The sequence below is a fragment of the Columba livia genome, chromosome 3 (assembly GCF_036013475.1).
Source record: "Columba livia isolate bColLiv1 breed racing homer chromosome 3, bColLiv1.pat.W.v2, whole genome shotgun sequence".
NCBI lineage: Eukaryota > Metazoa > Chordata > Aves > Columbiformes > Columbidae > Columba > Columba livia.
In genome coordinates this window covers 61406867-61430125 of record NC_088604.1, presented here as the reverse complement: position 1 = coordinate 61430125, position 23259 = coordinate 61406867, and the positions used below count along the sequence as shown (strand labels likewise).

The 23259-nt window shown below is 39.9% G+C and overlaps 1 protein-coding gene across 11 annotated transcripts in view; it reads right to left on the bottom strand.

Annotated features, from left to right (window-relative positions):
• The window catches only part of ARFGEF3 (ARFGEF family member 3), an 89345-nt gene that overhangs the window by 10406 nt on the left and 55680 nt on the right, over positions 1-23259 (bottom strand). For 8 of the 11 annotated variants that reach the window (XM_065057146.1, XM_065057138.1, XM_065057137.1 and 5 more), the window contains 20 exons: positions 23038-23204; positions 21762-21927; positions 20326-20433; positions 19871-20086; positions 19517-19627; positions 17960-18110; positions 17027-17341; positions 15323-15456; positions 13691-13836; positions 12329-12508; positions 11821-11965; positions 10584-10706; positions 8399-8502; positions 6705-6849; positions 5801-5929; positions 5145-5321; positions 4486-4600; positions 3736-3838; positions 2999-3130; positions 1262-1392 (listed from right to left, as the gene is read on the bottom strand). In XM_065057146.1, coding sequence (XP_064913218.1) covers positions 1262-1392; positions 2999-3130; positions 3736-3838; positions 4486-4600; positions 5145-5321; positions 5801-5929; positions 6705-6849; positions 8399-8502; positions 10584-10706; positions 11821-11965; positions 12329-12508; positions 13691-13836; positions 15323-15456; positions 17027-17341; positions 17960-18110; positions 19517-19627; positions 19871-20086; positions 20326-20433; positions 21762-21927; positions 23038-23204 — 2998 coding nt within the window. Of the gene's footprint in view, positions 1-15; positions 153-1261; positions 1393-2998; positions 3131-3735; positions 3839-4485; positions 4601-5144; positions 5322-5800; positions 5930-6704; positions 6850-8398; positions 8503-10583; positions 10707-11820; positions 11966-12328; positions 12509-13690; positions 13837-15322; positions 15457-17026; positions 17342-17959; positions 18111-19516; positions 19628-19870; positions 20087-20325; positions 20434-21761; positions 21928-23037; positions 23205-23259 lie in introns of all 11 variants that reach the window. The other 3 variants (XR_010471397.1, XM_065057144.1, XM_065057145.1) reach the window with 2 other exon arrangements.

Genomic DNA, 23259 nt, shown 5'->3' with positions numbered 1-23259 from the left:
GCTTGATTTACTTACTTGTTGCAAGACAAGCAAGACCCGCACTACCTTTATGAATGCAGCCTGTTAGATTGCATGGCCTTCTGTGCCATGAGAGGGGAGTCCTCCAGCCTTTTGCTTTGTGTTCATTACAGCAAGAAGAATGATCTGCAAACCTTCGGAAAAAGCAGATATTTCCCCACCATGAAGGAAGGGTTTAGACTGTGATCTCAACCTTTCTTCATCTGCGCAGGGCCCTTAAGGGGCCCTTAAGGTTCTCTTAATGTGGGGCAACAGAGCACCTGCTCTTGAGGGAAACATCTGCACAGCTGTGTATGAATAAGGAAATCCTGCAGGGTCTTTCTGGCTCCTCATTGCAAGCAGTAATTTAGTTTTGAATAAGAACGACTAAAGCAGATTTGGTATCTAGTAAAAGACAATTTCATGCCATGTATTACGTACCTTGCAATACAAACACAAACCCTGAATGCAGAATTCTAATTCTTGGCCCTACTGATGTTACAGCAGTTGCTTAAACCACTGAGTGCAAGCAGAAAGAAACATTCTTTGACAGGATCAGATTGTCATGCAAATGCATGAGTTTCTGAGGTGGTAAAACGAAGAAGGACTTCCACAAAAATAAAGTGCTAAGCAAATATGATGTTCCCTAGATCAATGTGTTCAAAATTTCACAGCTTTGGATGTGGTCTCTGATTTATACTGCTCCAGTTTATCCATTAAATTTTTCTACCTTCTTAATCCAGTAATACTGAATTTAGAAGACCATTAGTGAAGCAGACATAATTTCTAGGTATTATTACAAACATAGAAGTACTTCCAAAGCTTTCTTCAAACAGATACTTTTAACTCTTCTTCTTAAAGAAAATAATCTCAATATTGGAAACATTTTCCCAGTTTTTCCTACAAAAATTCTTTCCTTAATTTAATCTGCACTTCCTCTACTTGAAGGTTTTGTGTGACCTTATGTATCCTTCAGGCATTTATAACCTATCAATCTTTACTTTCTACTAGAAGTGTTTTCCTTATCTAGCTTTCTGCCTGCTCACCAGTGTAAGACCATGAGAACATCTGGAGAGCAGACAGTATTAAACTATTGTCTCCTGTGTCACAAAACTTAATTTTTATCGGATTGGTGTATTTCATTTTTTTTGGTGAGCGCTATGGAGAGGCATGGGTTGTCGTGCTCTGTTCACATCTCCGCCAGCCTAACAATATTTTTATCTGGCTTTTAATGACACAATATTTTACTGAGAAGATATTTTACCTTCTCTGGGTATGCCCATTTGGTTTCTTATCTGGTGGCAGGTCAATGATGAGCACGCACGACTGGGCGTGTTCAAACCCTTCCTTGTTGCTAGGGGTCTTTGGGGAGCACTGAGTCTCCAGCATGAAGACCTAGAAAACAACAAGTTACATGAAACAATCAGTTTAGCACTTGCACTGGGTTCTTGGGGAGCCTGAGAATAGGAATTCCTGCACTGTGAAAGATCTGTTATGATAACTTATTTTATAGTGATGGAGAGAATGCAAAGTATCCCCCCAGGCAGACCTTACCTGGAACACGCTGATTTGGTAAAACAGCCTCAGAGCCGTGGGCTGCTTGCAGACACCCAGCAGAGCACAAGGCAAAGGACAGACATCTTTTTTCTTTGAACTCACGCAAGGCAGAATACCAAACACCAAAACAAGCTTTCTGCTGTCTGTATACTACTATCAGAAAACATAATGTATGGTGGAGACAAGACCTGTTTACATAGTTAGCCTGTAGTACCTAGAAAGGTTGGCTGTTGGATTATTTTCAGCCATGAAGACACAACAGACACCTAACTTGCAATTATTTGGATGGGAAATGAAACAACTCTAAGTTGCTGTAGCTTAGTAGCTGCATCAAATTCCCCCCGAGAAGGACTTGGGGAGTGCCACTCATAGGATCTATAAGAGAAGTATAAATGTCACATTCCCTGCTTTCTTGAGTTCTCTGCCTTTAAAACTTATGCATTTTTTTCCTCTTCAAACAGTCTGCCACTGACACATTAGTTGTGATCACAAGTCCTGGTCTGTGGGTCTCAGATTTTCAAGCAGCATCAGGGTATGATTAATCAAGTCAGAATTTGACACTAAACATCTGTTGGTTCTTTCAATCCAGCTACTTTCCTAGGCTAAAACTGTCGTATGACATATGTCATATTTACAGTTTTAAGGTACCTTGCAGGTCATTAGGTTCAGTCTGCTGTATTTCAAGGAACTTGTTTCATATAACCACTTTCATAAAATGATCAATCTCCATTGTAGTCAAAAAGACCCCGAGAAGGTTGTCTCCAAGCTTGCTCTGCTGATTAGGAGCTAGTGGTGAGTTTAAAATAATTTGTTAAATGTCAGCATTATCATGTAGTTCTCAGTAACTCTTCTTCTCAGCAATATATACCCAGGTATTTATAGAGACAAAATCTCCATTCCTCTTCAAACTCTGCTTTGATAGGTTGAACAAATATTGTTTTTGTTTCATATCACAGTCTCTGTTCTAGTGCATTTTTTGACCTTTAAAATTATCATTCTTTAACAGAGTAATTAAAAATGTATATGACATTCTAGGTGAGAATTCATAGTGCCACTACTATTTCATTTTCTCTACCAGAAACATTTCCATTGATGTATGCTAGAGCTGCCTTTTTTAAAGTTACATTACACAACAGGCTTATCATCAGTCTGCCTCAGGTACCTACAGATCTTCCCCCATGCTAGGCATTCCTAATTCCCACTTACAGGGGGACAGTTTTAAGGTGTGGTTGTGGTTTGGTTTTTTTTTTTGGTGTGGTTGTTTCCCCCCATTTTTATTACTTTTATTTGACTAACAGTAGTATTGATAAAAATGTCATTCTGGTGATGAGGAAGTCTTTGCCCGTAGGGTTTGTGAGGAAGATATTGGTAAAGATGTACTTTCATAAAGAAAAGCCCCAAGTTTAAAAGGTTCTCTGAGTTCCCCTGAAACACCAGTCAGTACCTGTTGTGCCATTGCTCTGATTCTCCAGTATTCAGCTTCAGCGCTTGGCGAGAGGGAGGGGGCTGCCACTTTCACTTCACAGGCATCTCCACTAAAGCTTTCAGAACCACTGTGGAAATAGCCCAACAGGTTCTATAGAGAGACACAACATCAGACTTTCACTGTGCGTTAAATGAAGTCAGTGACTGCAGCGTTGTCCAGCCTGTTCATGTTCATACCAGATTCAGAGTGATCTGTCTGATTACCATCAGCCAGTCACCTGCTTTTTTAGCATTTGACGTATTTGATGCAAGGGCACGACAACTTTTTATGTAGTCTGGTCTGTGACTGGATTTTTTTGCTACAAGAAAGATAGCAGGTTGAGAAATAATCTATGGGGAGCATGCAGCTACAGGATCAAGTAAGCAACTTCCTCTTCTGTCCAGTTTTAGCCACTCCAGAGGAAGAAACAGATCAATAGGTTAAGTTTTCACCTACTAAACTCTTCTGATTTCATGCTGGCAGGGCAATTTAAACTAAGTCTGGATTATTAGTGACTAGTGCTGTCTGCACATGTTTAGAAAAGCTGATTTAAATCTGCATTGCTGATCCAACACCTTTCATTGTGAGTGAATTGACAAAATAACAAAAGCTACCACATAATCCTTATGCTTCTGCCAAGGAAGCAACCTGCCAAAAGTTACTGAGTCTATAACTGCTGTGATTACATTTTGTCTGTCAGCAAAAAGGCAGTTTACCTTTACTGGCTCCAGAGTGGCAGAGAACGCATCCTGCAAGGCACAACATGCAAGCCTCCACATCTCTTCAGTGAAAACAGGCCCTGCTGTCACTAACACATACCTGCAAGGACACAGGAAAATGTTACCACGTTCAAGATGGAACTAGACAATCGTTACTTGTAATGGGAGAAGTTTCAAAACAGAACAAAAGACCTACTCGGTAGCTAGCTAATGATAACCAGTCTCCTCGGTTGTTACCCTGACCTATTTTTGTAATTATAGTGTAGTTTTGACTTTTTTTTTTTTCTTTGCTTTTCTTAGTTAAGTAGTCATCTTGCCAGTAAAAGAACCACACATTGTGTAAGTATATAATGCAGTGCTTACTTTGATTATGACTCTAATAACCTGATGACTGTGAAAGGTATCAATTACCTCTAAAGACCTGGGAATTCCAACAGAAAGACCCTTGATTATTTTTCCTAAGGGTTAATTATTGACTAACTACATATAAGGAATGCACAAGTGCTTTTTATGGGAAAGATACACATAACAATGTGTAAAATACCAGGTTCTGAAGCAGACAAGAAACAGCAAGAAAACGTTAGTAAGTCTAAAGTTCATTATTCAAATAACAAGAGATAGATATATTGTAGTCTTCTTTAGAGATGTTAGCCAACGTAATCAGTTCACAAGTTCTTCAAAGACATAAAGACATGCTTTTTTTTTTTTTTTTTTTAATATACTAACAGAACGAATAGACTGTGTTACCTGATACAAGAGCAGCCAACTCTGGAAATAATTTCTGTTGGTTCTGCTACACAGGCTACCAGCAACTTGAAAAGATCTTTCAGCATAGTATTGATCATATTTTCATAACCAATATCTATAAGGAAAAGATACAGACTGGTTTTAACATCATTGCCTTTTCATTATAATTAAACAGTCTTGCTACACTTTGCAAAGCCAAATCTTTTTATGCAGCTATCACTACAGTTAAATTTTGAAACATGCATCACATCAAGCTGAAGTGAAAACAGTCCTTTTGATGTTAACAATATAAAATGTCTGGGCTTAAGTGGTACTGGAGAAATTATGTTAGATCCCATTTTCGAATATTCTAGTTCTTTATGATCAAAGTCTTAGTATATTCTTTTGGAAAGTATACTATAGACTGTGATGACTTAATTGTGAAGATAGCCCTGCTCTGAGCAGAGGCTGGACTAACTTCCCTAGGTTCCTTACAAGTTATTTTTTTCCATAATTCTGAACCCCCTAAAGAAAAAAAAAATACAAACAGAAAATTTCAACCCTCTTTCTCTTATTCTATGCTTCAGTAACCGAAAAAGCAATGAAACCATCTCCCCAAGTAGCTATTAAGTAACATGCCACTGATGACTGTCAGTAGATGTGACAGTGCAATGACATACCTGAGTGTATGAAATTTTGAATGTGTTCCACTACAAGTTCACAGGAAAGGCCAATGGCATGCTTGAAATTAGCAGATGCCACATCCCAGTAAGAATGGTCACCATGGCTGCGATGGAGCCAAAGAGACATCGCGGGAAGAAGAAGATGTACAACTGCGTAAATGCCAAATCCCGGGCCTTAAAATAAACACAATGATGGTTGTATGTTTTTGCTTACAAAGCCTACGTGCACAGTAAATTTCCTAAGTTGTTCCATGCTTGAGGCCAGGGGTGGTGCTAAAGAAAGCAGGTGCTGAAACCTTTGTGGGACAAGAGGGGAAGGCAGTTTCAGATCTAGTGGTGAGGTAGTATATGAACATTTAGTCAGGTGTTTACCTGCTGTCTTTCCCAGCGGGTCTACAGGACTATATAATTTTCTTTTCCTATTTCCTGGACACCAGACAAGTGTTTTCTGTGGCTAAGACAGAGTACTGCACCTCTTTGTGCAGTAAATGTAAGAGTATGTTCAACATACTCTCACAAGATACCTTTTGTCAACACGGAACAATGCACTAACTGGAACAACAGATCACACTCTGAGAAAAACCCTTTCTACTTGAGAATGTCTCTGGGCTGCTCTAGCGTGAGTTACACAAGTTATCAAGCCTTTTCATTACCGGGTGTCTTGGCAACGTCCCTCAGCAATTCAAAGAGCAGATCCAGAGTAGGAGGCTGGTGCTGGCGGGGACAGTTGGATATGGCAGTTGTTAATTCTTCCAGCAGAATAATCCAGACATTGATAAGGCCTACAAATAAGGGAATGAAGATTAAAAGAGTGAGATTCTGCATTGACCACAGCTGGAACTTGCCCACAGAAAATGACAGAGGCTGGGAAATTAATTAAAGATCATGGGTTCTTGCATGTTCACTCTTGCTGTGTAATAGTTGTGGGCAGTATCAATTTTTGACATAGTGGTCTCCTTTTCCTTCCCTCTTTAATAAAAGTTTGTGTTTTGTCTCATCCTTCCTCTTCCATGTACGTCTTGTTCTGGTCTTCTTTCTGAGTTTAGGACTCCCACTAGTCCAGTCTCTTTAACCTTTTTTTTTAATTTTTTTTTTTTTTATTTTTTAATGAAACACTTTACACATCTCACTACCATTGCAAATGCTGCCCACAATGGTTTGTAATCATTTTGGCTTACCTAAAAGGCAAGGACCCTAAGATGACTAGCCATTGTTTAACTGTCTCTATTTGGTACCTAAAACTGAACACCAATAATGCCTCATGAAGTATCATCAGTAATATCAGGATAATAAAAATATTATTAATTCAAATATTATATTGTGCCAAGAGAGGGGCTGTATTTTTCTCATATATAATCTGTATCTTCTAACAGAAATAAGGTGACGTGACCTGAACTTCCAAGCTCTGTGTGTGCTCGTGTGTGTGTAGACAATAGGAAGACAGTAAATTATGAAGATTTTCCCTTCCTTTTTGCTTTCAGCAGTTGGCAAAAATGACAGTGAAATGTGGAAGAAGCAGTTGATCCATTCTGCATTTACTACTTTCAATGCACTTACCAGTGTCATCATCAAAGTCAGAAAGGATGCACTCAATACCATCCTCACTGCTGGCTGACTGTTCCTGCACTCTTCGGGGCAAGTTAACCAGCCGGCCACTGAGGAAGATGGGTTTCAAGGGCATTTTATAGATTTTGGCTAACAACTGAAGACAGTGTGGGGAGGGGAGAGAGGAAAAAAAAAAAAGAGAAGAAAAAAAAAAGTAGTAAAGTTTGTAAAACTATCATATGCAACACAGGTATGTAAAATAACATACAAGTTAAGAAAGCAGCATAATGTCAGCATCTGTTCTGTTCATCCAGTAAAAATGTAAATGAAAAACGTAACTAGAGGGCAGAAGTCTTCTGCTCACTGACAAGTAAGGGGCAGAGGGGAGAAAGAAAGGGAGAAAAGCAGTTTAAATAACACATTTTTAGGAAGGATGTGTGCTCCCTCCTCATTTGTGAAAGTCAAATGTTGCTACTTACTGATTGCACCTATGACCTAAGATGCTTCATTAGATGTACACAGAATATTCTGGAGCGCTGGAGGACTAATTAAACACTGATAAAAGTACCTGTACAGTTTTATCTCAGAGCTTCATTGCCTGGGTTGTCTATTACCGAACAAATACAAACTTGGCAGAATTGTAATACTGCTGGGATGCTACCAGTATTTTGCCAGGCCTTTCTAAAATACACCATGTATTTGCAGTATATAGACAAGATCTCTTTTTAGTTATTCTTGTTCTTCTGGCAAGTTAAAAGGTATAACAAGATAAAAATGGCTGCTTTTTTAAAAAAGAAGAAAATATTTCTGCCTCACTGTTGACTGGGGGTTATAAGAATAAGGAAGAGTGATATGATGCACATAGTGTGTAGACAGAACATATGCTAGGTACACGCATAGCCATTCACTAAGTTTTTTTATGTGAACCAGATAGCAAGGACAGTTTGATGTGTCTGCTGTTTATTACTCTGAGCTGCTTTATTGTTTCCTTCTCCTCTCAGTCTGTGTACTGAATCTACCCGTTACCTCTGAATTTAGATATTAAGTCCTTTCAGCTATGGTAATATCTTTTGTTATGCATTTGTATTGTACTCAGAAAAAACATGGCCTGGGTCCAACAAAAAGACCTGCAGGTACTACAGAAATACAAACAATGTTATAAAATCAGACAAAAAAATGTCCTAATAACTCTGGATATTAATCTGTGCTGTGTTTAAGGAGATTACAGGAAACATGCCAGCATTCTAATTGTTAAGAGATTTGCCCTGAGCTTCAGATATGTTTTCATGGTACAGATAAGCTGCTGCTGCATTTTAGAGGGAGTATCCTGTTGCTCTTCTTCACATCTGAGAATTCTCAGGGATTTTTTTTGTCCTTCATTCCCAACACTTTTTACTGTAACAGTTTAAATAAGAATGAATGTAGGTTTGAATATGTTACTACCAGGTTTTGAACATTCACATTTTCCCACATGCTCCTTGGGTCTGAGTGTTTTTATCTTCCCGGTTTTCCCACCATTAGCTGGCTTAGAAGGTATGAGATTCCTTCAGACTCCCACTCTCCACCTGGCAGTGCAGGTTATTACCATCAGGCTTACCGCAGATTTTCTTGTGTTCAGGCAAACCATCTAAACATTGATGCCAAGCCTGGAGGTTAGAACCGTTTCCTAGGCCAGGTTAGTACCTGTGTAAGATTGTTCATCGTACCTGAGAACATCTCCTGAGGTAATCAAGCGCGGGAAGGCACAAGTCTGTAGATGCAGATCCTGATCCTGGCACACAGTCACCCATCTCCTTACAATCTACTTCCCCTGGGAACAGGAAAGGCAGCATCGGGAAGGACAGAAGAAACAACCAAAGCATTAGTTTTCATTTTTTCATTCGGTTGTGCCTAATGTCTGAAGAGAATCCAGGAAACATCCTTTGTTTGATCTTATTACGTGACAACCAGATGATTCTCATGCAAACAAAATGGTAATATTTTATATGAATAAATGCTTTAATAAATACATGCCTATTTACTAACGCTTTAGTAGAATCTCTGGGAGTTCTTATAATCCTACCTTATAGTCATCTGTCATATTGACTCCACTTTTTTCTATGGATGTATTAATTCCTTGCTCATATTGACCCTTTGCTCAATTTATTCACTGACGTTTTTCTATTCATTTGCACCTCAGTGCCCTGGAAAATGATTCTACCACAAGTTCTTCCTTTAAGTTCATTTATTCCTTAAATACAGCATTAAATATTTTCTGCTACAATATTTCCTTCTGCTATCTAATTCAGGTGTCAAGGTCTCACAGTATCGACTATATGATATCCTTGGGCTCCAGTGTTTCAGTATCGCAGGTATTACTGGCTCTGTGGTATCAGCAGACTCCTACTTGCAGGTCAGTGTATTAAATAAGCAAATCAGTTCCAAGGCACGCTGTTGCAGAGCTCCTCCCTGGTTGACTCTATTCACACCAGCATCTTTCCTGTCTGCACAGACTGTTTTCCTCCCCTCTCAGCCGATGTTCTGCCCATGCTAGAAGACTTCATTCGTAACCATTTCTCCAGTTCAGCCAAACACTTCCCATTCAGTGTCAAATCTGAAGCTTTACTAAATGCTTGTATACATTAACATTTTATTGCCTTAAAAGTTATTCCTCTCCTAAAACCCACAAGATAAATATGAAATCCTTTTATTAAATCCTACTTTATTATCCTTTTAATACATTTATTTACTTCTTCTATGCCTTTAAGTATTATCTCCATAAGGTATTTAAGTCTTGTCTACTATTAGGATCAGCCAAGTCAGACAACGAAGTTTGGATCCTTTAGTTTTTTGTTAGAATGCATATAAACAGTAGTGTATTTGCTGTTGCTCATTGCTGAAGTAACCCAAGTCCTACTACCTTTAATACAAAAAACTATATTGCTTTTTGACATGTAACCATAAAGGAGACAAATTTATCTCATGGAAGTAAGGAACCTAAAGAAATGCAAGACAGGCTTTTAAGATCTCCAGAAGGAAGGAGTTCCCTCTACCGGTGCTGGAAACGCAAGTTTGTTTCTCTTTTGTAGTAATAATTACAATTCCGGTCTGTCATCACAAGCTGAATTCTGCCCCCATTGGAATCGATGGGGTGAAATAGCTTAACAAGATGAGAATAACATTGAAGACCAGATCTGCTGCAGTTAGGTGATCATTTAAATCAAAGGGAGTCACTTACAGACCTAGATACTTCTGTGAATTAATATACATATAAAACCACCCCATTTTACCACTCGCTAGAAGTTTTGCAATTTACATAAGGAAAAAAAAAAATCATTGCCACAGTTCAATGAAAAGTGTTAAGGTCTAATGATCAAGGCAAGCCAGGGAACGTGAACACGAGGGCAAAATGACCCAAGCCCATCTGCCTTTGTTCTGAAGTTGGGTGAATCACCACCATTACTTTGCTGGGCCACCTTGACTTGACACACCTGGTCTCTGCTGCCCTCAGTAACAGAACAAAAAAGCCTAAGAATGGGGACAGTGTTGTTATTCGTAAGGCTCACGATCTCACTGCAGGTTCAGCAGGTTTTCAGCACAGCATACGCTAAACTACTGCTGCTGAGGTGAGCAGGGGTAGAAAGGAGCCATGTGTCTTCAACTGCTGAGTATAAAAACGTACCCCATTCTGCTGCAGACAATCCATGCTGGCACAATGCCAGGCCATTTCTACAATAGTCTGTGCAAGGTGGCTTTTTTTTTTTTGGTTGGTTTTCATTCTGGACTTGATTTCTACACTGCGTCTCTCTTCCCTACCATACTATGTATTACATAACTGAATTATCCTCTTCTGCAAGATCAAATTTTAAATATCATGACTTAAGAGGATAAAAGAAAAATAAAAATATTTACCCAGTCCTTTGACAAACTTCATAAGGCACATAATATAACTGGTGGCAGCATTAGCAAAGACTTGGATGCTGTCTGTATTTAGAAATGCTTCAAAGACGTCAAACACCGGAGCCTGGCGTTTCCCTGGGGAAATAACAAGATGAGAACTCTTCGCCATCCCCCATAAAGGTGATTTTCCAATTGTTTTTCAACAATTTAACTGAATCTGGAGAATCTCTTCTGTTCTGGGCAGAGGGAGAAATGATATTTGAAGTAAAACCTTCTCTTGCTCATGAGGTAACTGGTATAGCCCTTCACAGCAAGTAAGAGAGACATCTTCATTTGCCTGATCTGTGAAAAATATCAGCTTATGCCTGCCCAAATGCTAAGGGCAGGTTTGAGCTCTTGAACTCAGCTCAGTAGCTAACAGTTCTGTTTTGTGGAGGTTTCTGGTTTAGTACTTGATAACTGCCAAGATGAGAGCAGTCACTTGGAAAAGTATTCAGTCTATACAGTGGCAAAATATCCCTGCTTTTCCTAAGTAGATTATCAGTCTTCAAAAGCTGTATACACTTGCATTTTGCCATTGATCATAACAGATCTGAAAGACAGAATTTAGGAGGAAAATCATATCCCTTACACATGACTTGTAACACTTAAAAATGCCTTCGAATGGGGCAAAAGAAAAGATTAAAGTGATTTTCCTATATTACTCATACAAGCAACCTTTGGGAGAGATACAGAATCATTCTTAGGGCAAACATGGTTCGTAATGGTGCTAGCAATTTGAAACCTTGTGATTAAGTACCTGGACAAGCACTTGCCTAGATTACCACACTAACTTACCCTCATGTATAAGAGCAATATATTTCATATCGTAAGAAAGACACTCCACATAAGGTGTGGTGGCTGCAAAAACTATACTTTCCTTTCTTTAGCAGGACAGTGACAAGGGCCCAGCCAAGGTCAGTACTCCTGCACTACTGTTTTGCTCAAGAATATTCAAAACATTTATTTTTAATTCTAGTCATCTGCCAGAATCTAACAGATAAAAAGTCAGAAAAATACCTCTGCTCTCTCTCCCACCACAACGAATAAAGCAGATACTTCAGTGCAGTTCTGGACTGTTGCAGTGCCACTGTTAAGTGCCACCGTTCAGGTAGGACACTTTAATATATTGAGTCAGTTGTTGTGGCACCAAGGAATAACACATGGAAACAAAAGCACATATGAAACAGTCAGTTCAGTAAGTCCTTACCCATAGAATATTCTCCTACGAGGTACTCTTTAACCTCGGACTTGCTGCTGCTGTGCACTGTTTCCAGAGCACTGAACAGGGGTCTCCATCCTGACTGGATCTGGGTAGAACACATTTCCACCAATTCTCCTATAGAGGTGACCACCTGCAGACCGTGTAGGAGAGGTTAAAAGAAAAAACAAAAAAACAGAACTGATACATAGATAGAACTTCGGAAGAAATGAGAATGGCTTTAAACACATTCCTAGATTTCACTATGTCAGTCTGGAGTAATTTATTACTTTTTTTTTTAGATAATAAAAAGTTTTATTTAATTGCTTTAAAGCCATGTGTACTGTCTCCATGCTCTGCCACAATGCTGGCTTATGTAAGCAGATCCCTCCTGATTCCTTGAAGATAATGAAGGACACATTGGAAATGCTCTCAAGTGGAGCAAGTGCACTCTGGAGACCATCCTTCTTATGGGCATGGTAGTCAGATACAGACACCCTGATCAGGGCTGACTTGCCTGGTCTTGGACATCCTCATCACACAGCTCTAGCTGCATGATACGCTCAAAGGGGCGGAAAAGTGCCTCATTAAAGTGAAAATGAGAAGGCTCATTCCAGTCCGTCAGCACTTCAGTGAGGATGTCATGGATGAAGGAGACAGCCTTCCGAGACACATGTCTCTCCTTATGACAAGCAGCCTGCAGGGAAAGGAGGAGTATTACAGTTTGTCCAAGCAAAAAATTTGCTATTAGCAAAACATTTTTAAGGGAGGTAGGCACTTCATGCTGCTGAACCCTAAAACCAGCTTCACTGTTAACAAGACTAGGGACCCTACTGCCATGAAAATGGGAGAGTACTGCCATGGAAATAGGTGACTGAGACTCTGAGCTGCTTGGAGTCTCACAGATGCAGGAAGGTCTGATGATGATTCAAAAAGCACAGAGCTAAAAATAAATAAGTTAACCCCACAGAACAGAGCTCATGTGAAATATCTTTTGTTTCTACTGTGTGACCATTCTTCCCTTAAAAAATGTAGTTTGTGCATATATTGACCATACCTATCTATGCATGACCCAATATCACTTTTTATTTGGCTATTTATGGAGCTTAAAGTGAGAAGGTTCTCATCACTTTTGGAGGAGCTATTAAAGAATTAAACACTAATAAATCTGGATACGAAGTTACTGTTTTGAGTAACTATGCAGGTTATGCTAAATTCTGTCCTTTCCCTGATATTGCTCCTTCCCAGTAATGCCCTTGTCTGCACTGAAGTCAACAAAAAAGACTGAGCAGCACTGCATTCTAAAAACATGGAAAGTACTTGAGTTTAAACTGGCTTGGGATCTCAAAAGACTTAAAAATGTTCAAAACATAAAAAGTATTTAAAGTCATATCAGATTGGTAGGCAAAGGCGAGACACTAGTTTTCCACATAATGGGCTATTAGGAAAGGAGAAGGAAAGGAAAATATGTCACTATCTTCCCAGTTGAGCTGGTTTTATGTGGGAAAAGAAAGCCTGCATCCTTTAATGGGAAGACTTGTAAGGATGCAGACCTTTACTTAGCAAATAGGTAGATGGTGGAGTTACTTGTAACCTTTTAGGGTGGCTTCATTTTTTTCACCACGGACACACAGTAAGTATTGTATTGCAAAAATCGAACACAATGTCCCTGGGCCTGCCCATTTCAGTTATTTAAAAGTGCACTCCTCAATGCCAGTATCACAATATATGAAACAGCATATACAATACCCCAACAAGAGTATAACCAGAATTGACAACTTTAAGGGTTGATATACGTTTTAAGAGCTACCAAGCCTTCTCCAGCTGTTTCAGCTTTGCCATTTCTTGCACACACTCCCACTTTCTCCCTCGCTCCTACCTCTACAAGGTGAGGTGCCACCAGGCTCCAGCAGCGCATGAGGTGGAGCAATGGGCGAGATTTACTCCTTACAATTCTGAGCATAGCATCACCGAGTCTGAACAAGTGAAGTGCACTTCTCCTGTCCTGGGTAGATTTTACTTCACCTACAAGGAAGTATAAGAAAATAAATTGAATCTACGCAACAGCAGCTCCTTCATCTCTAGATGTCTAAATTGGAATATAAATCAAGGTAGAAGTATTAAGTCAGGGGGAGCGGGGTGGTGGAGTTAAAAAAAGGAAAAAAAGAAAGAGAAAAAAATCAATGTAAAACACAGCCTGTGTCTGTGCAGGTAAAAGAACAGGAGATAGACCCAAGTTTTAAGAACAACTTATTAAACACATTTTATTTTGATTTAAGTGATTTTTTTTTTTTTGGAAACATTTTAAAGACAAAGGCTTGGAAAAGTTAAGCAAGTAGTTAAAAAATTGGTAACAAGACTCGAAATAATAGTTGCAAAAACCTTTGGTGACATCTACAGGAAAGAATAAAAACTGCAGTTTATGTAGTTTTAGTTTGTCCTTTTGTATTTATCAAGCAGAGCATGTGAAGCAAAGACTGTGAGAAAATACTTTTCCGTTCCCCAGCCAGTAATATGCGTTATTTTGTACTGAAAGGGATTAATTTTCCACTGCTCTTACAACATTTAGAAAGACATTAATTCTCTCATCTAAAATACGCTGGTGCTTTTATCTCTAATGAAAGATGTAAACAGGGAGCACATCACTTTTAATATTAAAAAAAGCATTTAATTGCTCTATCCTAATTTTAGTTTCATTATTACTAACTATTGTTGATTGCCTACTAAATACATAACAGGGTCACTATTTATTAAAAATAAAGTGATGAATGTTGAGGTCTGGAGACAAGCAAGAGCAAAAACCAAACAACTTGAAGTGTCACATTGAGAAAATGACAAGTAACACTTCAGGGAGAGAGGAAACTGATTAAATTGGAGATATATACCAGATAAAATCCACGTCTGCCATGGGACAGAACAAATCCCATATGATTAATGTAACTTCTAAAGGCACTGTAAAATTCAAGCAAATTATCTTCCTTTGGGTCCAGTCCACCAATTGAGACAGTGGTGGAAATGACAATTTACAGGCTTTTGTTTGTATGTTCTCCACTCTGCTGGGGAAGAGCAAGCAGGACAAATCCCACTGCGTTAATCAATATTCTTCAGTTGTGTGCTTTGTTTGCTATCATCTATTTTCTGAACATTTCGGAGGTTATCCCACTGTCAAATGTCTAACCTAAATCCACTGTCTTAGGTCTACATTCACTCAAGTTTCCTTACTGGATTGGGCTCCAAAAATAGGGCTGTGATTAGATGTCTGTGGATAATTAACACCCAAAAAGTTCAAAACACAAATCAGTGTCCTCTGAAGTGTTTCATAGCAGGTATGGATGTAGTGCCTGCCAAAAAAAGCGCTCACCTTTTCTAAAGACTTTGAAATATTCCTACAGAAAGATCTCATTACACTAAATCAGAAAAATTTAAACCGTAAGAATACAAAGCAAGTCCTGTAAGCAGTACAGGTGTATATGAAACACAGAAGCCTGTAAGGGATCTGCAGGCAATTTACCTGGCATTGCAAGGGAGTAATCAACTGTATCTGTGACTGAATGGAAAAGCTGGGCCTGAGAAGCCTTCTTGAGCTGGTAAAGGAAGCCTGCCAATGCCATCAGGTTTAGCTTGTCAGCAGCATCTTCAAAGAGCCTGTGAGTAAAAGAACAGAATCTAATTGGAAAATTCATGAGATGCAGACTTAAATGTGTATGTAAGAGGAAATCTCTTATCTCTACATGGCTGCTATGTGTTGCCTCTGGTGACACACCGGTTTACTGAGGACTTTTTCATTTATACAGTGCTACAGAAAGACTTTGATCTAGAAGCTTTATTGATTGGAGGGTGGGAAAGTAGAGTGCTGTAGGACCAACCAGTACCCTTCCAAGATAAAACTGTGGTAATAAAATAAAAAGCCACTTTTTCAAGGAATCAATGCTTTCCCATTAAGGTATCTTAATACTTAAGAAGTTCATGAACCAGTAATAAAAAAAACAGTAAGAATATGCCCAGTCCTCACAACACGTATCATCATAGCTTCACTGACTTGAGAGTTACACCAGTTTGCTCCATCTGAAGTTACAAATCCTTCCATGAAAAATTAATTCAGGTCTTAAACCTAAAGTCGCTGTACCTGAATTCCTATTTAGGAATCTAAACACAAGATGTTATCTTCAGCTGCAATGAGCTCTGAAGATTTAAGAGTTAAAATCAATACCCTTAAAGCAGTAAATTTATGCTTACATAGGAGATGAGCTCCAGAGAGATCACAGTGAGACTTCACAGGGTGCAGCCACAAGTTGACACAAATATGATTTTCTGACACTGCTCTCCATGAAAAACTTACTATAGCCCTGGAAAACTGTGGATTGGGTCCTAATAACATCCATATTGAAGTAAGAGTGTGGAAATCAAACCTGCATTGTTAAAATTACAGTACTGCTATTCTCTCATGCTTGGAACCAAGTTGTATTGTGAGTTTCCTGAATAAAAGGTACTTTCCATGCACAAGGTCTAATTCTTATGAGTAGAGCCAGTATGCATTACTTTTTCTTCTGCATTTACAAATAACGGCCTTCTATTAGCAGAGATCAAGAATGCAAAATATCAGCTGGAGAGAAAAAGGTATCAAAAGCATGCAAATCCAAAAAATTATTCAACTCTGGCCTGGGCTGCTGAAAGAATAGCAGAAAAAGTGAAGAAGTCTCTGACGTATCAGTCTGCAGACTGTGTTGTAGGGACATGTAACCTAGCCGTTCTGTGACCATGTGTGGTGGCCTTTCCTCCTTTGGACACCTTGGGGTAGGCTGACAAGCTGTCCACACGGTCCTGACAGAAGCAGCTGCTTTCTAACTGACACCAGTCTTGTGATTCAGTCCCTTCCTGTCAGGACAAGACATTTATTTCATCTGCTTTAATGAACACGACAGATTAATTTACATGCAAGCAATAAATCCACCACTCTCAGGATGCATTTCATTTACTTGTTGTATTCACTGTTGTGCACAGACATACTCAGCCCTGTACCTGCACGGCAGGTACTGCAGAGATAAACAGATATTTTAGGAACTGCTGTTTGTGACACACATGCAGCTGTTTTGTGAAACTCAGCTGAAGCAAGTAGCTGCAACAGGCAAAATCAAGCCCAACTGAACCACAGAAATGTCCATTTTGCTCCTGTTTTGGGAACAGGGACTCTGGCTCCTGACAGCGCTGCTTTTACCTGTCAGCTTGTGTGGAGAGTGTGAGAACAGCCTTGGCAGCACTGGTCCCACATAGCAGGCTGCCTCCCCGGAAGTCAAAAGCTCTGCCCTTACTGCTCTCCTTGACGAGTTCCTGAATAGAAACCGGCTGAATGACAGGATTGCTGCTGAGGGTGGTTTCCTGCTCAGGGGTCAGTGCCTGGGGAGACTCTCCAGGCTCAGAGTCCGGGTGCAGCCCTCCAGGTGCCTGCTGTGACTGGGTGATGGTAAGGGAGGGCTGGGAAACACCGTCACTGAAGTGGGTGTGCTCCAGTGTGCTGATGTACTCACACACCCTGAGAACAAACAGGAGAAGCAAAAGATGAATAAAAGCCCCCAAAACAACAGCTCCGCCCCCCACTAATCACCAGGTTCGCTGAAGAAAAGCATGGGTCTGTACTTCAGAGGGGAGTCAGGAGGACAGTGCAATTACAGCTGTTGGCTGCCTCACAGTGCCTTCACTCTGAGAAGCCACCTTACATGGAAACCTGCTGCCAACTCACAGGCACTGATTTCTACATCTGAAGTAGGTATGATGTACAGGATATCTTCCTCAAACCATCATCAGTTGACCTGTAATTTTCAGACTACACATAGATAATGTGTTTTCTTACACTGTTTGGCCTCCCGTGTGCTTAGATAGCAAATAGTTTAGTGGTGGTGTATGAAAAGCCCACTTAGGTACCTGCGTCTGCCACAATTTTCTGGTAACTTTGAAGTTTCTAAGCATTGATTTTGCCTCTGAATAGTGGTGGAAAACAGCATAATCTTTTCTCTTACAGATACTGGTGGTTAATTCACTCTTGACACTTTATACAGAATACTCGTAGAGCATGTAAAGTCCTTTTTCTCAGTCCATTACTTTCAGGCAGTGTGGTATAAATTCTGTTTATTTTGGGAATGCTGGCGGGTACCTGAACACATGAGGCCAACAGTCCTGATTGTGGCTTCCCATCTCCAGGCCCACATTAAGGACTGCATCCATGCACAAAACATGAGCAGTGTGCAGGCAGACTCCCTGCACTTTCCCCATCTGCTCCAGTTTCTGCTCCACTTTCTGTTTCACTGCAGCACAAAAAATAAATAATAAAAAATACCAACGTTAGCTTCTCCATCTTTTAAACAAACACTGGTTTGTATATAGGGTGATGGCAAAGGTATACAGTCTGAAAGCTATAAAAGAACATGGCTTTTAGACAAAAAAACCCACAAAAAATCAGAGAAACACATTTCTTCCTAATATACATAAGGCAGTTTTAAAATTAAAATCCCTTTTGATTGATCTTATATGCATGAAAAAAAATCAATGCCGGATTGACACCCTCCACCCCCAAATTCACATCTTGTTGCCCACAGAACAGATGCAGACTGCCAGTGATAATAGATGTTTCTCTTTGGAACTAGATATTTATTTTTACCAAAATCTCCCTTGCTAGTGAGAGAAACAAAAAAAAAAAAAAAAAAAAAAAGAGTTTGCAGATTTCACATCTATTTCCACACAAAAGTTCCACCAAAGAGCTTTTGTTAATGTACACTTGCCAAAGCAAAACTAATCCTGAGCTGAACTACAAGCATTTGGCCTTCATTCTTTTCCTGAGAATCTCTGAAAAGCTTAATTTTCATGCTGCATTGGAATGGAAACAAATTTTGAAGCTTTGCAAGCTTTCATAGAACAGATCTGTTGGCCCCTGGCCACTGCTACTGCCTCCTCTTGCTTCAGCGTTGCCTGGCCAACTCACTTCAGTCACATCTGGCAGAGTGGCCAAAAGCTAGTTTGTGCTCAGGCCTATTCAATTTTGTTTTCTCTACTGAGACACCAAATTTAAGTGCCAAGCAGGGTCATTTGTGCAACACTGTGTTTTGTTATGGGCTTCTTGCCACTAGAAATCTGATGTCAGACACATTTCACATTTCAGACATCGGAGACAACAGTTGGCTTTATTGACTACCACTGGGTTTGAAGTAGTGGTGTAGAGATGCAGAACTTTTTACATGTTATACATTTATCATGTTTTCATTCCAGCTTCATTTAACTTGATTCAGAAACAGTTTTAAATATCTGATGATGACAAAGACAACAAAGGATGTATACACAAGACAGAGGGAGAGAGATGCAAACTCAGCTTATATTACCACCCAGAATACTAAAAAAAATTGTTTCTCTGATGCTCTCTAGTACTCATACTAGTATCACAACGCTTAAAAAGTTCACATTTCAAAAATGCTGTTGGCTCATCTGTTGTTCCACTGATTTCAGTTCCATATAAAATATAATTAATGTGACATACTGTTAAGAACCTAGGACAGCACAACACGCACTGAAGCCTCTAGACATACAACCCATATGCCTACAAGTGAGTGGTGCACAGTACTAGCATTCCCTTCTGTCCTTCTGTGTGTAGCAAAGTACTTTCCAGTTGCATCTTCGCAGGCAATATGAAATAAGGTAGGTAATTTAATCACGTAGTTACCTTGAGCTATAGTATCACTGGGCTCTTGGATTTCTTTTTCATCTTTCTCTTCTTGGACACAGGAGGCAGCAGCCATTTGGGCAAGAGCAGATGCACAGTTAGCAGCAACTCCTGGAAAGCAACAACACAATTACTGTTTAACCAGCATTTCCTCCCTAGTCCCATGCAATCTCAACAACAGGTTGTGTCAAGGAAAGCTGGCTCTAGGGCAAGTACGCTCTATGGGGAGTCCTACAGTCTAGGTTCCTATCCAAGACTGGAACAGGATGCTGCTTTTCTCTCTCCTAAATTCTTTCAAGGAAAGTTAGCATCCTATTTTATGAGTCTGCTATGACATCCCACATGCAACAGTACCTAGAGCACAGCTCAGCCGGGCTGCCCTCCTCAGTCCATCCAGGCTCACGCAGATGGAGTCCTTCTCCTTTTGGTTCTGCTCCTTGGCTCCTTCTGCTCCCAAGATGAAGGCGAGCCCCTTTGAGCTGCCTGCCATGCGGCCAGTCAGTGGTGTGGACAAAGTGTCAATCAAGTTCTTCCAACAGCCGATTAAAAGGTATCGGGCAAAAGCAACTCCTGGAGTGAGAAATGCATTACTACTACTCCTGGAAAATGACACAACAGCGGCTTTATCATCAGTGGTAAGAAAACAAGTGATATTTGTCATCTGCATGTCGGGGTTACCAATTAACATATAGGATGTACTGACAACCCTTACATTGTTGTTCTAAAACACAATTTATCTAAATATTCTTATGGTATATAACAACCCGCTGCTGATAGATACGTTTATGCTTATAATACAGTCTTAATACCTGCAACAACAGAATCATCTGTCTTCTGGTTTTGGGAAAGAGGAGATTGAGCTGAAGCAGATGCCATCAATTGGCCACCAACTGCACTGCTTCCCAAGCCATCGATGTCTGCCAGAACATTAAAAAAATAACAGATTACTATTTGACACAGAGATAGTACAAGGAAAGTGTCTCCTACTGGCTCTTCACTCAAATTAAGTACTAGTGCGCCTGACTTCTCAGGTATGTTTTTTAGTTGCTCTTTTCTGGCAGCCTTCTGAAGCCTTGGCATAAACAAGAGCTGTGGCATCTCATGCTTAACCCAGTATAACTAATGTTTTCTTGAAGAGGGCAAATATCCCACTCTCAGAAGCATCAGCCCCTAAACCTCTTCCCCTGAAGTTATGCATTCAAGAGAACTCTCAGCAAGGATTTAATGATATTTTTTGCAGTTCAGAACTTCCTAAATGAAATTTTTAGTAGACCTATGTAGGCTCAGTCTCAGCCAAAGAAATACAACCCTTTCTCCAATGCAACAAAAGACCAGCTTCTCACAGAGAGTTTAATGTTAGGGACATCAGATTGATTTCCCTTCTAGAAGCCCCTGTCCGTCTGTCTCTTCTCCACATACTTCATGGCTGTTGTTTTTCCAAAGTGCTTCTTTCTGCTCTCCACTCAATAGCTAAAAGCAACACTCAGCTCAATACCATTAGCAAAGAAACTTTCAGAGCAATGCCCTTTGATTACCAGTTAATGGCTCAGTTGAAGCCAGTGTTCTTCCTGCATACACAGTTTTAATTACCTCTTCATAATCACACAGCATACACATTCAAGCAGACAGTGCATTTTATATCAATACAATATCATAGACATCCTACTGCCTTTCAGCTGATACCATTTGATTTTTTCCCTCAAATGAAGCTAAGGATTGTTTTTAAGAATTTGTCAGAGGTGCTCCAGGTTTTCAGCTTCTCTCCAGTGCCATTTGGCATATCCCTGGCATAGCACAAATCTGAACCAAGGGGAGCTCAATCTGTGGAAGGCTTCCAGGATCAGAAGCTGCTATTTTTATATGCACTGCACCACAGGCACGCTGAAATGGCTTTGCTATGACATCAAGAAAACAGCAGCCTTACCACCTATCATTAACAGCTACCAAGTCTACCAGAATTGAAGCTAAGAGATGTTTTGGTTCAGTGAACAAACCTACTCTCCCTGTCTCCAGGGAGAGTTTGTTTTTAAACCCACGTTTCAAAATCTTTCTGTCTGATCCAAAACAAACACTTAAGTACCTGCCACAGTTAAGTCTGATTCCTTCTCTACTGGTAATTTTGTGAAACACCACATGTTGCATGACGACATGCTGTTCTATATGTAATGCAAAGCAGCAGCATATTATTGTAGCTTGTCTTAGACAGGTTTGGAAGTTAGCCTTGCCACCATAACACAGCACTGACCGGTCAGCATGGTGATAAGTGGAAGGCTGTGCTCCTCGGGGCTTCCCCAGTATCCAGCTTCCCCCAGCATGTTCCTTTCTAGTACCTGGTGGTACAGTTCTTCAACCCAGGCCTGGGAAAATACCATCAACACTCCACTGGACTGGACCTGCTTCATGAATTCCTTCTGCAGAGAGCCATAAAAGCCAGATGTAAGATAACAGTAAGCCCTACAGCATGAGCATCAGCCCCCAGATCTACTCCTCAGCTTGAGGGAATGCAGGAGTAGAAATGAAGTTATGCAAATGTAAGAATTAACCAAGGATCACAATGAAGAATGACACAAACAAGGAGCTTTCCCTTCTCTCACTGCAGCTCATGCAAGATGCAAATCAAAACGACAGGTCTTGCATAGTAACAATGGGACATGCTGATCTCTCACTATTTCCATAAGGCAGGGGTAGAGTGTAAATTCCAATAAAAAGAAGTTGTGGCACTTAATGCTGCCTGTTCAGCAATCGGGCCCTCTGGCTTGAAGTCACCACAGACAAACTGGGGCCCAATTAGATATCTGAATTATTTTCAATAATACTTAGGTCATGCTCAGGCCCACTGTGCACAGTGTTACACCTAGGGAAGGTTCTGACACACAGAATTGCTTTGGCAGCTGCTGATTTTTTTATTTATTTATTTTTTAATGTTTAGGAAAACTCTGAGATTATTTCTCTTGGTCAACTTAGTTGAAATACACAGATTCATATTTTATAACTCCTGCAGCCTACGAAACAATTTTAAAAAAGCCCAAAAATCTGAGGAATCCCAGGTGACACAAAAATAATCAGTTCATATTACTAAAACCTAATTATTTTTCACTCTTAACTTCTCATGTCTTCACCTGCATAAATACACATCAAGTATTAAGCAGGAAATTTGTCATTATGCTCAAAAGTAGTTGCAAGATGAAGGTATGTCACTTGATAACATGCACAAACAATACGTGCTGCATCACATGATGCTAATGAAGATCTGATCTGAAGATAGAGTATCCATTAAAATGACTTCAATGATAATCAGTAAGCAGCATTCATTCCTCCCTGAATTACAGAGAAGCTGTGTAATTCAGATGCATGACATATATCATGCAAGATTCATAAGTAGCTTGGAGAACACTTGATTTGCAATTATTATTTCTCCACTTAGCAAGCAGCCTGAAGGCTTTACATGTGGGCTGTTTTACATGAAAGGAAGCAAAACAAATTTTCTTTTTTTAACAGTTTTCCCATATTCCCCAGCTCACCAGCAACACAGGGGCTTGGGCAGGCTTCTTCCGGTAGTAATCCGAGTTGGCCAATTTTAGGTTCAGCAGCAAAGTGTAATGTGAGACCATGTAGAGACTGTCTGCATTCATTAGAGTCTGGAAGCTGAAATTTAGGTTTCCCTCAAATCCCGGTGAGTGCATCATACCTAACAAAAACACCATGTGAGCTCTCACATTTTACACAGATTTTGCCTGGGAAAA